The sequence below is a fragment of the Dendroctonus ponderosae genome, unplaced genomic scaffold (genome assembly GCF_020466585.1).
Source record: "Dendroctonus ponderosae isolate FM_Combo_2020 unplaced genomic scaffold, Dpon_F_20191213v2 Dpon_F_20191213_1, whole genome shotgun sequence".
Taxonomy (NCBI): domain Eukaryota; kingdom Metazoa; phylum Arthropoda; class Insecta; order Coleoptera; family Curculionidae; genus Dendroctonus; species Dendroctonus ponderosae.
In genome coordinates, this window is record NW_026017110.1 from 4,984,023 (window position 1) to 4,999,364 (window position 15,342).

A 15,342-nucleotide genomic window follows, 5' to 3' on the forward strand; every position below is an offset into this window, starting at 1 on the left:
GTGAGAGAGAAGAAGAAGATGAGAATGAAATTCGAGTAGTTTTGTCCCAGAAAGCGAAATTTGAATATCATACATTGAGCATTGCCGGATCCAGCTTTCAAGTCAGGGGCGGGTTATGTAGTAGAAAATATATTTCTTCTCTCTTCTGTTGTCTGAAATTAGAAAAATTATCGTTTGTCGACATAAACCCAGCACAAGGGTCCGGCCTCGAATTTACCGCATACCCAAGTACAATAGAATGCGACTGAACGCGTTGCCAAGTCTTCAAAACACAAGTACGCCGGCCGAATTTGTAATTATTTATCCAATTACTAGAACGGCTTCTTCAACAAGCTAAATGAGGCAATTAATTACATTCGGCATTTAGGAAGTTAGTTCTTCTGTAGTTTGCTGGGAGCTTCCTGCGCCCTTGCTAAAAATAAGTGTGATGCCCAGTGAAGTTTTATAAGGAGAAAACAAAAAATTATTGCTATAAATTTTAGAGGCAATTTAACAAAACTTTCGTGCAGTTTTATTTAAGAAAAGTGCGATTTTCTAATGTTATGATTAGCAAGCACCGCGTCTAAACTGTTCCTTAAAATAACTTTTTCTCAATTATCCTTAAGGAAACCTTCGACTACTTGCTTAGCAACTTAACAAACGTTCCAGTTAATGATCAGCATTCGTTTCGCCGAAATAAAACGACAAACTAAATGAAATTGCATTTTATTTCAATATAAAATAGATATACTTTTTCAAAATACATACGATCTTTTCAAAATAGAATCATTGTGTAAACTCTGTTAATCTGTCAAGGCACTAGGTGACCACTTTGAATTAGAACCCGTAATTATTGTGCTACAGGTAACTGGCGTTAGCAAAAAGTCGCACTTTTTCATAAAAGTAAAAATCAAATGAGTAAAAGAATAGAAACAAAGCAGCATAATTGCATAGAAAGTCGATAAAACTATACAAAAAAGTGATGGCACTGTGAAACAATTTTTAATAAAGTATAATGGTTTTTTTATCACAAAATCGACAACTTTAATAGTTCTGGCCTTGTGCAAGTTTCCAAAAACTAAGTTAATTTTTTTGCGCAAAAAATTAAACTGTTTTAAAGCGCGTAATAGAAAAGTGGCTGTTTTAGTAAAAAATCCTCGTACTGGTTTTGAACTAAGTGGGCCCTGGAAACGAAAAAACCGGCGCCGTTACAGCCACTTTTGTACTACGCCCCGTACAACTAAATGGAAGCCTATAGAGCTTAAAGCGCAAATTATACTGAAATAATTGGCCCAAGCTAGTGGAACCAACCGAAAAACAAACAGTCCCAATCAAAGACCGCGAAGTACAAAATCGCCTAAACTTAAGCAGATAAAGATAAGTAGAAAAATAATTGTACACTAACAATAATAATAATAATAATAATAAATAGTATAACGTCGAAATGTACAAATCGGCTGTAAATAGCGCGCAGTACAAAAATATAGAAAATGTAAAAAACCGATTTGCCTTCTAGTTTTTTACTGGAATGCTTAATTGGCGAACAACTATATTAGTCAACAATACAAACAATATATATCTGGCACGGACTGCTCGCATGCGTATTTCAAAAGTTTACCAATTACAAGACTTGCAGTCGTAGTCCGTGATGTAAAATCGTAACGCGTTAATAAACTCAGATCTTTAAAAATACGGTAACAAAGTTAAAGACGAAAACTTGGTGCTTGTTTTGTTAAAACATCCTTCGTAGAAAACCTAGAAATATATTAAAATACATAGTGATAGCATGAACACCTACGAAGTACTAGAATAGTTCTTAATCTAAGTTAAGGAAGCATGGTTTGTCAAGAATTGTAAGCGCCCCCTGTCCATGACTGAGGAGATTGCAGCAGTCGGTAATTTTGACCAGATTTATTGACTGATGACTGGATTTTCGACCGTAATCGAGGAAAACGGTTGTAGGCAAAACTGAATAATTATTATAAGGAAAACTAGAGAGTGAAATCCCGTTGACTTAAAACACAACCATCCGCTGCCAAGTCGCGTCACTGACTCCCCTTTGAACTAGAAAAACATGTCTTTTGATTCGAAGCAATATCGAATTTTACATAAATTAAAGAGGAACCTGATGGACAATTTGCGTAACTCTAAATCTTCCTCTTTCGTGTCGCTCTTTGTGGGCGCGAAGAAAAAGGAAGACCAACAGCTAGGCCATACAACCGTTGCCGTAATTCTGATTGGACGAATAACTATGGCAGGATGTGGGGGGATTGTAGTAGGGGGAGGGATTGATGACGTCCCTCAGGTTTATAAACTGCTGCGTGTCGTCATATTCGTCCACCTCTTCCACCACTATACACGGCGCCTTTGAGGCAGAGGAGGAAAAGTGGTAAGAAGACCTGGAGTAAATCTGAAAAGACAAAACCTCAGTTAGCCAGTTGAAGAGTAGCGAAGAATCAATAAGTACCTCTTGGTTTTGATTCCTGTACATGGACGACGAGGTGGTGGGCGTTCGGGTGTAGGGGTCAATCACTGACGTCACCGGGGGCAATTTATACAGACTCTCCTTCGTGGCCGGGCCGATACTGTGTTGACAGATTGGCCTGTCAAAACGCTCAGCATCAGCTAACCGTGAAAATTGCCCTCATGACGGTACCCTACCTGTGCACGTTCAGCACATCCATCAGCTTCCGCTCCTGAATCTTCAGCTCCTGCAGCTGATTCTTCAAGTCGACGTTTTGCGTTTCGAGCGTTTCCGCTTCGTGGATCAAGTTGGCGGTACGCTCGCGCTTCTTCAACCGGCATTTGGTCGCTGCGATTTTGTTTCGTTCGCGTCGGCGCCGTCTACGCTCCTCGTCTTCGGGTGTCAGCTGCAAATCGACAAATAAATGTTTTTATTAGAAGTACGACGAGTTGGTGGTATGCGATGCTAGAGAAAAAAATCCAAAAGGGTCAATTCTTTGATTGGGGACTTGCTTTTTTATCAAGCTTTTTCAAGTGGGTTCAGAGGGGACGCATTTTCCTTAAGATGAATGCGCTGCTAATCCAAATCTATTCGATATACTCGATATACAGGGTGAGTTTTTTCGATGACCAGTACAGGGATCTTCGAAACTATAGCAGTTACGAAAAGGTTAAATGGACAAAGAATTGTAGTTTTGAATGCTCTTCTCGAAACCAATTTATTTTTCTAAAATTTTACAGCTGTCAAGAGGTATTTGGGAAAAACTTACTTCCGATAAATTTTTAAATTACGCCTAGTTCCGTTCACATTAATTTGACAGGAAAACATTAAATAGAAAACTTGTAGGAAATTGAATTCTAAACAAAATAGCACTAGACATTTCTCCGAAATAACTGTCATTTTTGACATATGACACAAATTTGAGTTTTTTTAAATGGAACCCCAAACAGCACAACGATATCTTAAAGACGTCTTTAAGATGTCTAATTCAAATATGTGAGACGTCTGTATAGATCGTTAGCAGATAATTTCGTTGAAGGTTTACCACAACACCACAATAACAAGAGTTTTTTAGTAACATCCAAGCAAACCAAGTGCATATGGTCTAACGGAAAAGATTTGATCATGTCAAGTTTGGGTAGTTTTAGTAAGTAAGTGGCTGTCATCAGTTTTTTGTCGGAAGTCACAATCTGTCCTTATACGTAGGATATGAATGTCAGGAAAATCCACCCTGTCAGAGTAATTTCCTTCAACATTACATTTTGAACAGGAAGAATAGTCAGGATGACCTTTAATATATTTTACATATGATTTTGCAGAAGCGTCACAAATAATTGCTTTGATATATACTGCAAAATGTTGATTTTGATACAAGAAACCTTTATTGATAACTTCAGTTGACCTGACTAGATGAACTTTTAGCAAATGGCAATCCGTCAATATTTATAAGACCTACTGAATTATTCAAGGTGTTAATTGATTTTTGGCCTAAACTGTTAAAAATACTGTTGAGGCACTTATTTAGCCCAACATGATAATAGTGTCCAGGCATCACTGATTTTAGTTCAACAGACTTGCCTGTTTGAAGGAAGGTTCTTGCATCCAAAGACAACTCTTAACAAATAGGTTTTAATAGTTTTAATAAGTCATTTAAAGCAGTATGGGCTATGTTGTGCTTCATTGCCCATTCTGCCAACTTTGTTTGAAATGAGTTACTACTACCATTACTACTACTACTGGTAAAACTATCATAAGTAGGATAACCTTCAAATTCATTGTCGTCCGCTATGGAATCAGTATCCGAATTATGACATAAAAACGCACTATTGCAGCAGACATCTTTAAGATGTCTTGAAGACGTCCGTTGCCAGGCATTTACAAGACGTCTTGTAGTAGACATCTTTAAGATGTCTTAAAGACGTCTTCAAGAGACATACGACGTTCAGACATAATAACGGCATAAAGAAGACGTCTTGTGCTGTCTGGGATCATACTTGATTATTACTTTACCGAATAGAGCATTTTATTACGATTTCTGTCAAATATCACACCGTTAGGATTTTTTCTAAACATAAAATAAAGTGTCTGCAAACAATTTTTACTTTTTAAATTTAGTTGATCGAAGTTAGCCATGGAAAATAGTATAAGACATAGCAATGTTTTCATAGAGACAAATAATAACAACATCTTTCAATTTTTGACATTTTTGACATTCAAGTTTAAATTCCACTTAGTTTTACTAAATAGTAAAAATGAATTATTCCAATCAAGAAAAGCGCGAACATAATTGAAACATACATTAGATGTGATAAAAATGCTAGACGAGCCTCTGATTACTATTTTGAGAGGTATTTTGACCGTCGTCAACTGTCCTTGAAAACATTCGAGCGTTATATGACAATTTGGGCACTTATGGAACTTTTACGCAGCCAAGAAATGACGATAAAGTAATAAATGAATTGTGAGCCAGAATCCACAGATTTCAACCAGAGAGATCGCAGCAGAATCCGGGACTTCCCAAAGCACCCTGATGAGAGTTAAAAAAAACACAAATTCCATCCATATAAATTAACAGTACCCCAAACTTTACATCCATAAGCTGCGAGTGGAATTTTTGTACATGGTTCCGAAACAAATGCCAACAAGACATCCAATTCTCTTATAAAATATTGTGGACCGATGAAACTCGATTTACACATTTTTCTGGGGCTTGGATTGGGCGAAACGGCCCTATTTTATGGCCACCTCGATCACCGGATCTTTCACCTTTGGATTTCTTTTTGGGAGCGCCGTAAAAAACACAGTTTCCAAAAACAAATATTCCAATTTAAATGCACTTAAAGAAGCTGTTGTTAGAGCATTTGAAAATATTTAGGGTCGGTCCGAAAGAAAAGCAACTTATTCAGTTTTACAGCGTTGCAATGTTTGCATTGATCATAATGGCGGACTTTTTTTCTGATGGTTTCTAGAGTTAAATTTTAATAATTATTGGTATGATTTGATTTTTATAATAAACACTTTAAATGAGCAGCCGACTTAATTAACATAAATTTATCGCCAAGCTTAACGTAGTTGTCAAAATAAATACTGAAACATACTGTTATTATTTGTTACCATGGAAACAATGCTGTATGTTATTCTATTTTCCATGGCTAACTTCGATTAACTAAATTGAAGAAATATAAATTGTTCGCAAACACTTTATTTTCGAAAAAAACCTAGATATATATCACAGAAAATCAAGTATGGTTGCTATTTAAAAGAACTCAAATTTGTGTCATATGTCAAAAATGACAGTTATTTTTGAGAAATGTCTTATGCCATTTTGTTTGGAATTCAATTTTCTACAAGTTTTCTATTTTATGTTTTCCTGTCAAATTAATATGAACGGAACTAGGAGTCATTCAAAAATTTACCATAAATAAGTTTTTCCCAAATCTCTCTTGACAGCTGTCAAATTTTAGAAAAATAAAATTGGTTTCGAGCAGATTATTCAAAACTACAATTCTTTATCCATTTGACCCTCTTCGTAACTGCTCTAGTTCCGAAGATCCCTGTACTAGTCATCGAAAAAAAAGAGTGTTTTTGTAAAGTTCTTTAACAGATTGCCGCCGATGGTCGATATCGCGACGTTCACGGGTCATGTCGCCTATTTCGAACAAAGCGGACATATGAAGAAACCTTCGAAAACAGTGCCAGATGTTCCAAGTCGTAAAATGTAAAATCTCGAAAACAAATATTTCGGAAACAAATCGACGTCCCACTAATTCGGTGTCCGAGTTTAATTTTGTTTACATCGAAACGGGTACGAGGGTTACGACAAAACCGACATATTTTCTGTTACAAAACACCATTTATGTTGGACATATGTACGGGGTTTTGCATGAAGAGCGTCCTGTCAAAAAAAACTAAGACATTTTGACATGTACGGGCGCTCAACTGGCACTGTTGCCTAATAAACGTTTGAGTATTTAGCCAATGTCTAAGTTACATGCAAAAGTCAATATTCTTGCTCATACCCTCCTTCTAATCCCTTCATAGGCATGATGCCACTTTCGAAGCACCCAGTATAATTGTCCAACTCGTATACTAGGCACAATTGAAACGGAATTGTCGAACGCAATCACTTAAGCGCGAATAACCCTGTATATTAGCACTCCCTCGTATCCACTCGAAATATTCAGTTCGCATCAGCAAACAATTTATATTATGTAAAACAGGTTTCCGAATCTTAATTTATTCACATTTTATTGTGCTGGGTTGGCGACGGGCCAGCGGAAACCACATATGCAAGAAATCCGATATGTTTTGGCCAATCGTTGCCAAATAGACGGCCTGAATGGAAACTCAGCTACGCTGTCAAATCGTAGGCACTTTGAATGAAACGCCGTGCAACCAGCTAGAAAGAGGTGTTTACACCAATCAAATCCGTTCAAACCTAACCAAGTTACGAAGAAAACTCACCCCGTTCGGCTCCTGCTTGATCTTGTCCTCCTCGCTCTCGCTGCAGTCGCTCCGCATTCTCGCCCGCTTGACCGTGTCCAGGTCCAAGAAGTCCTCGTCGCTCTTCGTGTGCTTCCGCTTCTGCTCGATTGTCAGCTTCAAGCCGGCCTTGATCAGTTGCGAACACGTATGTTGCACAGAGGGCGGATTGTTGCCCACTGGCGACTCCACCTGCAAGAGGAGGCAACTCAAAACCACCATTTCCTCAGTGAGGCGATGACAACCGAAGCTTAAGAAAGCGAAGTTTCGACTTTTGCAGTTATTGACGGATGACAGATGTTACTGTCAAGTGCCTCTAACTAGTGAAGATTGTAGCATTACCTGGCTGCTACTCGAGCTGTTGGAGTCGCTGCTCGTGCTAGAAGTGGGCGGGACCGCGGATACGATTTTGGGAGCGTCGTCTCCAAAGTGATATCCATCCAGAGGATTCGTCATGGCGATGAGTGAGTTGAGTATTTCGGGGGTGCGTGGAGTGGTGCCGCCACTCTCCACTAGGAGGCTATTGGCGGCATTGGCTGCCGCCTCAGCTAACGTCACATTGAGGTTGTGCATCGTAAAATTAGTATCACTGGCTACGCTTTACAAACTACTTTGATCACAGTGCTTGTTTTACTTGGATGGACGAAGAAGGTTCGCCTGCCTTCTTCTGCTTCCAATAAGTCTATCTATTTATATCTGCGCCCTTCAGCTCAAGGGCAGTCTCACTAGTGAGTCACTATTAGTAAACTAGCTCTTTTGGTGGTCACTGGAATCACTCTGGTCCGTGGAGGTGGCTGCTGATTGGCTGGAGCTGAAACAATCATAGAACAGAATGAAGTTTTTGAGCAGTGCAAGCCTAAAAAAGGTTCATTTAATTAGGTACTATTTCTACGAGCAGTGTCTCAGTAATGAATATGACTAATTAGCAATGAAATTCATAATTGGCTGTGTTTTATGCAAGGTCGCTGTGGAATCGTAAAGTTTATGACAAAAATAATTAGTTTTAATTGTTCAACTTGTTAGTTGCGGTTGAAGTAATGTTACAGAGCGGAGCGGAAGACGCACATCAGCAACCCTGAAACTTTTGGTTTTCTTTTTCTGCGTATTCTGGATGTGCACTAAAGCTTCCGTAGACGGATCAAGAAACCAATGACAACAGAGGGGAAATGGAAATAGAAAAACGTCTCTTCCATGTACACTGTGATTTGAGGGTTTACATATCTAGAAAACAAAACAAGAAATAGCTCAAAGCAATAACCGCATAGACAGAGTAAAGTGCCTTAGTCCCAACTATTTCTCGGTGAACGAAGAGTCAAAAGGCACCGATTGAAATTCTCGAGAGATTTTGGTCCATTTCTATTCAAGACAAACACTTGTTATCTACTCAAAAACTAGGCCTGGGTAACACTGTGTTGAGTTGCGCTATTGAGTTGTTGCCGATCTCTGAGTTAACGAGGTTAATGAGTCATTTATTAAAGCTTTACGAGACCCAAGACTGGAATTTTCACATCTAAAAAACGGTCATCAACATGTTTTCTGAGTAACATTTTACTACTTTGTTGAAATAACTAGAAAAAGTAATCTAGATTTTCCCAGCAACAGAACTGAGTCTAGAGAAAGTCGACGAGTTTTTTTGTAAAATAGATCACTTAATTTTTTTGCATAAAAGATTCAGTTTGCCAGCATTTTACAGTAAAACGTTACGCGGTTTTTCTGTTTAGAGACAGTGCTGTTTAGAAATATTGACCTAAAAGTGAAGAAACTCTGATAAATGATTATAAACTTTCGCTTTTTCAGTTCGGGGAAATATTTCTGGAAAAAGACCCAGAAATAATTATTAGGGTTTTGTTCATAATTCGAAGCTGCAAAAAGTTTTCCAAAAATGTTTGCAAAGCGGCTAAAGAGGCGAGTGTTCCTATAAAATTTGTTTTATAAATTTTCACAGAAAATAACTGAAGGTTTGTTAGTATTTTAAGTAAAACTAAAAAATAATGCGATTTTTGCGTCGAAAGAATTGCTTAAGAGAAACTTTGTTAAAACTGGAATGAACTGAAAATTGAAAGGAACTTTGAGAGCGTCGAATTTTCCAAATAATTTTTTGAGACTTTTGTTCTCTGGTCGTTTTTTCAAGATAATCTTAATTGATTTCGGTAAAAAATTGAATAAAATTATTTGGTTTTTGTGCCAAATTCGAAGCTGTTCGGGTTTTCTAGAGTTTTCTGCAAACTGATGAATGGGGCGAATTTTCCAGCAAAATTAATTTTGTCGTTTTTGGCTGAAAAGGCCCCATTGTTGTCAGAAAAGAAGAAAATCATCAGAAAATAATTATTTTTTGCATTTTCGATTTAAAACTTTTAGTTTTGTGATCGATTTTGGAGAAAACCTTAATGGTTTTCGATGAAAAAACGGGAGAAATTTATTTTCGTTTTTGTCCCGAATTCGACGTTGAAAAGTTTTTGTAAAATGTTTACGGCTATAAATTTTCTTGTAATTTTTCGCGTAAAAGACCTCCAGATCGTCAGTCTTTTTAAGTGAAACTACAAAATAGAGCATTTTTGAGTAGAACGTGAAGCAAAAAAAATCACTCAAAACTAAACACCATCTTTTTTTTAACAAACTCTGCAGTCTTCAGAGGTATGGTGGTGATGAGATTTCCAAATAATCTGTTATAAACTTTTGCTTATTCTGTTAGTTTTTTGATGAAAAATTATTTGATTTTTGTTCCAAATTGGTAGCTGGAAAGGAATTTCAGAATTTTTCACAAAGCGACTGACGATTCAAAATTTACTTCATAATAAATAATAAATAATTTTTCGCGGAAAATACCTTAAGATTTTCCGCATTTTTAAGTGAAACTTTAGAAAATTGAGCATTTAGAAGAAAGAGTAATTTGGCTAAAACAGAAAAATTCTGAAATTTTAAAAATATTACTACTAACGGACCTTAAAATAAATCTAAAAACAAGTAAAAAAGTCATCAACATTTTTAGTTTTAGAGTTACTGCGCGGGTGCGTTGGGTTGGCACATCAAGAAGCCATTTGTGTCAACTCCCAAAAATTCATTGAGTTACCCAGGCCTATCAAAAAAAAGAAAGAAAAAGGTACTTATCGGAAGGATTTAGCTCTCCCAATATTATATCTGGCTTTATATGTGTTGGAGTGTTGGTTCCAATCTATTTTCATGTAATTTCAATTCATGACATTTGGCTAGAAAATCACGCGTCGCTCAAAAGTTAAGGCTCGTTCAGACGGTGAAATCGTGTCGTGACATCTAATTCCGTAACAGCTTTCGACATTCGATGTCATGGCACTACCAGACCCATAGGATTTTGGCAATTTTATAGAATATATCTAATTTTAGCTCTTGACGTTTTCATGTTTTGAAATTTAAAAATATGTATTTAGAAGCGCTTCTTCTGCTTGGTCACGTTTTTGTCTATCATTACAATCGGCAATTGATTTGTCCCATAGACACGGGTATGATTGGTAACACTCCATAAATGTAATCAAATGAAAAAGGAACATGATTTAAAACCAAACCAAATGAAACTATCGCACCAAAGATTGATAACCTTCAAGAAATGTCAAAATTTYACCGAGACAACCTGACAATTTTGATATGTGAYACTAACRTCACGACACTATGTCATTGAGACATTCGGGTGTTCAGACAATGACAATGTGACGTGTGAACGAGCTTTTACATAGCAAAAGGTTTCSCAGTTTACACATCAAAATGTGGCATTTTCCATCAAACCTTTTGAAAGTTTCGCTTCCAATCCCTTTACAGAAACTTTTTGAGCAATATTTGGCTTTGTGCCAGTATCCCTGCAATTTCTGTTCAAGGCACTTGGCTAGAAAATCACGTGTCGCCCCAAAACTAACCGAGCAAAAAGTCTCGGACTTTTAGCCATCAAACTGTGGTATTTTGCGTCACATGTGTTGAAAGTTCGGTTTTCAATCTCTTTCCAGAAATTTTTGACCTATTTTTTGAACTTGCGAGAGTTTTCTTGCAATGCCTATCCAAGACAATTGGTCAGAAAATCACGTGTCGCTCAAAACGAACCGAGCAAAAAGTTCGGAAGTTTCAGCCATCGAAATGTTGCATCTTCCAMCAAATGTGTTGAAAGTTTCGCTTGCAATCCCTTTACAGAAACTTTTTGAGCATTTTTGAGCTTTTACCAAATCTCCTTGTAATCCCTACTGAGAGCACTTGGTTACAGAATCACTTACCGCTCTAGAAGGTCTTTTCTCTTCTATGTGTTGAATGTGTCGTTTCAACTGCTTCCCAGGAACTTTCTGAACAATTGTCGATTTTCTGTGAGTTTTCATTCAATTAATACTTAGGGCAATCGGTTGGAAAATGACTTGTAGTTCAAAATCTAACGGATCGAGAAGTTTGAAGTAGAAAGGGGACATTGAGAATTATACCATAAAAGCTTTGATTTTAAAATGTTTGTCGATTAATTTATAAGTTGAAATTGAGCAATCTTGTCAACGTTTCGTCTATTGCTCTAAAACAATTTCGCAATATTTGCCATGGATCCGCCCCTGGTTTTCAGATGGTTTTTGACCATCATTTTGGTGGGACCGGCCCAATTTCGTATACAAATAGCGGACGAGCTTGTTTAGCCTTGAATTTTAATCATATATACGTTTCTGTTTTAGCAATAACAAAGATACGAACACTAAATTGACGAAAACGTGGCGCGTTTCCGTTTTTTTATGGTTTTTTTTTCGGTGGTATTTGTTGAGAAATCCGTTCTGACTGGGTTTCGAGTTGTGCCCTGATGATTTTGATGGGTTTTTTGGCTCTTTCGGACGATTTTAGCTGGAAATTAGTACCATGTCGTATGGGGCCGCGATTAAAATAAACCAAGAAAAACATATTTCAGTAACATTAGGGCGGGTTCTGCAAGTGCTGAGTTTAAAAATAGCGCTGATCTAATGTAGGTCTGCATACTTATTACCGTTATTTACTCAGTAATTATCGATTACAGCAAGAGTTATCTCTGATAAGAACGTCACAACATTACAGAATTACGATTTATTGGGGCGAAAAGTTCGAACTTCACCCAGATAACGGTTATCGATAGATTATCGATTATCGATAGATTGCCAACAAAATTGTTTTAGCTTTTCACTGTATTTTGAAACTATTTTTAACCATAGCCTCATCTGGATGTTCGTTCAGCAATATTGATAAACATCGCAAGTACTTAGAGGAGAAAATTGAATATTTTGCCAGAGATTTGGCTTAGTTGAAGAAGAAAGTGGTTGGCTTGTTGAAAACTGAAAGTTTCCAATGATTTCCACAATTTGAATAGAAAGACTGCTTGCAGTAAAGCTCGACAACAAACAAGCAATTTAAACAAAAATTAGATCAACATGCCCATTAAATTGGGCAATAAAATTAAAAATAACGTTATGGGCAATAAAAATTGGGCGCATTTGAAACGGTCGCCGCCCGTCATACATGGAGCCTAACTGGCCTAACCTCCTAAAGTTGAAAACGGACATCCATATAACGTTTACTTTTTTAATATGCGACTTTCACCTAATATATTATGTGAACATGATTAATTACGTGCTCTGGCCAATTTTATTGGCCGAAAACCACGATCTAATTGGGCGCCGCATCCTAGTTTCACTGGCATTTAACCAACGAGTGGAACGCCCCGCTATCCAGACTTGGGCTCGTTGGATTTTTCGGCACATCAAAGAGCATTTACGGGCGCGTTTGAAATGCAAATAATGAGTGCATTTCAATGCATACGAATGAAACCGCGCTTGAAAGTAAATGGCTTCGATTTTGTCCAGGTGTGTGCTAATTTGTACTTTATTAGCGTTTTTACACCATTCTAAAGGTCACCCATCTGATTAAATGCGTGCTCCGTATAGGTCACCGATTAACTTCGTACCAACCTACGAGAAAGGACGAATTCTAACAGATCACAGTTTCGATGAGTACTTTAGAAGTATCTCTAAAAGTTTGTGATCGGCCGTGGTATATCAGGCAAGCAGGGAAAAGAGTGACGGTTTCCATGGTAACTGCTCTGTTGCTCTCGCTCTTGTGCATAGTGGCAGGGCGCAGTCGGTTCAATGCAAAAATCTAGTTGTGTTACGGGGCGTGATCAAAACTTTATACATACATATAATGCGCAAAGCAATAATGGCACTCTAGGAAAGATCGTCGGCGTAAAAAGCAACTTTTACACCCACCCGGATCGGCAGCACTGAAACATTAGACAAATGGGGCATTTGTTTTCATGGCCGTCTGCTGCTAAACATTCAAAGTGAATTTATTCGAAAACGGCGCCAGTTAGTGACCAGCCACCAGAGAGAGAACTTTGGCAAAATGGCCTTAATGTGGCAATAAAAACCGGTTGGCAAGAAAAAACTTCCATTAACATTGACAGCCAGTTGGTATTTTCAACAACAGCCATGTTTAATTAGCGAAAAAATGTGATACACAGTAAATAAACAATCGTAAAATGTATTATCGTCCGCCCACAATCGGCAATTTAACTTACCGGTGTTAAATAACAAGAATTCACGGTCAAATATTTTTCAATTCATTAAGATGACTTTTTCAACTTCTGGCCAGATTGTTTGTTCGAATGAAGCGTTGTGATTGGTCTGCGCGCGCCATGTTGTTGCTATATGCCCATTCATTAGCGCTCAATCTCATGAAGAAGAACCGATTTCAATTTTAAAGTGTTCAATAATCATTCACCTGTCAAAGCTGTCAGATTAGGTTCTGCAAACGGGAATTTTAGCGAGTCCACTGTCAATAAGGCAACTTTAAGCATAAAAAGTATATTTGAGTTATCCTTAGAGGCTTTAGGGAGAATTTGGATTTCGTCCAGTGTCCAGTCCATGAAGCGCGTCAATTCCGCGAGCATCCGTTTTGAAAAATTGCTTTTTTTGCCCGATAATACTTAACCTATATGTCGGGGACACTCTTGTAACGGTTGTCAGTTCAACCCCCCCTTTGGTCCCAATGAAAAACTCACCTTTGATCGTAAAAAAAAATCCCGTCGCTCGCAAACTGCCAATTGTTCCGGACAACTATACTCATCGCAAGCGCGCGCGCAGCGTCCAAAACAATTGAACATCGGCGACCGACTAACAGAGAAAACTTGAAGATAGTGCTCGCGAACTCAATGCCGACTATTTGCGGCGATTATGTCATGGCAAACTTCTGCGATTGGTCCCTTATGACATAAGGCCGGCTCTGATTGGTCCATAGAGAACTCGCTAGAAAATCGTGACTGCCAAGCCCGCACGAAGCTTAGCGTACATCGGCACGCCGGCAATTGTTTATTGATTTCGGAGGAGTGGTGGCGAACAGCAACCGGGATCTTGATGTTTGTTAATTTGCTCCCGAAAAAAAAACACAATAAATTGATGCCTCGATGATGGTCACGGTGGGCGACGAAATGTTCGCTTTCCAACTTTGAAAGTTGAACTGATTCAACTCAAATTGTCAAATTGGTTCTGAGCATGTTAAAAGGCACGTAGAAAGGTGCACATGGACTTGGAAAAGTGTCGGCTGCGCTCCGGATCTCAGCTCAGCGCTCACTCTTCAGCCGGAGCGATGCGACGACTTTCACAATGAGCGCAAACCTCGGTCAATTGTTCATTAAAATTGTTGGCGTGGTTTGCTTTGTAGATTTTGAAGAATTTTTGTCCGAAATGTGATGCAACTTTCCTCTCTGTTTTTTGCCAAACCAAATATAAGCAATTGACAAGCAAGAAATCCACTTCCACTCAATAAAAAAGTCTCTAAAAACTGTTGTAGTGTCTTTTCAGGCGCATTCTAATTGACCGGTGAGTCCGTCTGCTCGAGCTCAGAAAAACCGCTCGCTCGGGACTCGGGAGCAATGCGATCTTTGTGAAGATCGCAAATAGAACAGTCTTTTTTTCGTAAGAAGCGCAAATTGCAATATGTTCTTTCATGAAGCGCTCAATATTACAATCAAATTGTTTTTGCGCTCAGAAAAACCAAAATGGTACGGATTTCTTTGTAAAAAGTTGGAGCGAAGCAATCTTTATTAAGACCGCAAATAGTACGGATATTTTCTTAAAAAGTGCAAATTTGAATAAACGTTTTTATAAAACGATGTCCAAATTGTTTGCTCTATTCTCTCCCAAATCGCTTAGAAGCAATTTATTCAAGTACGAAAAAATCTGCAGGGTACTAGTAATTTATTCATTTAAACCGAGTTACAATCGGGTTGGTTTGCGGTTTGAATACTTTCATAAATTGGGATCGTTGGGATTTTTAGCACGCCCGTTAACGGCGGGTTAATCAACAGATAAGAACTGAACAAGCTAGAAAAGTTCAGATGTTTGCAAGTTCTTCAGCGATATGTCCTTTATGCACCTTTCAAGATTTCCTGCAATAGGGTGTTT

General features: G+C 38.0%; 1 protein-coding gene across 3 annotated transcripts in view; it reads right to left on the minus strand.

Annotated features, from left to right (window-relative positions):
- Window positions 1–689: 689 nt before the first annotated feature.
- Window positions 690–15,342, minus strand: part of LOC109534966 (activating transcription factor 3) — a 19,144-nt gene continuing 4,491 nt past the window's right edge. Inside the window, exons 1-6 of one of the 3 annotated variants that reach the window (XM_048661126.1) lie at window positions 13,941–14,181; window positions 7,268–7,736; window positions 6,908–7,117; window positions 2,641–2,849; window positions 2,447–2,582; window positions 690–2,389 (exon numbers count right to left, since the gene is read on the minus strand). In XM_048661126.1, coding sequence (XP_048517083.1) covers window positions 2,186–2,389; window positions 2,447–2,582; window positions 2,641–2,849; window positions 6,908–7,117; window positions 7,268–7,498 — 990 coding nt within the window. In that variant the 5' untranslated portion in view covers window positions 7,499–7,736; window positions 13,941–14,181 and the 3' untranslated portion in view covers window positions 690–2,185. Of the gene's footprint in view, window positions 2,390–2,446; window positions 2,583–2,640; window positions 2,850–6,907; window positions 7,118–7,267; window positions 7,737–11,157; window positions 11,178–13,940; window positions 14,182–15,342 lie in introns of those variants that run through there. The other 2 variants (XM_048661128.1, XM_048661127.1) reach the window with 2 other exon arrangements.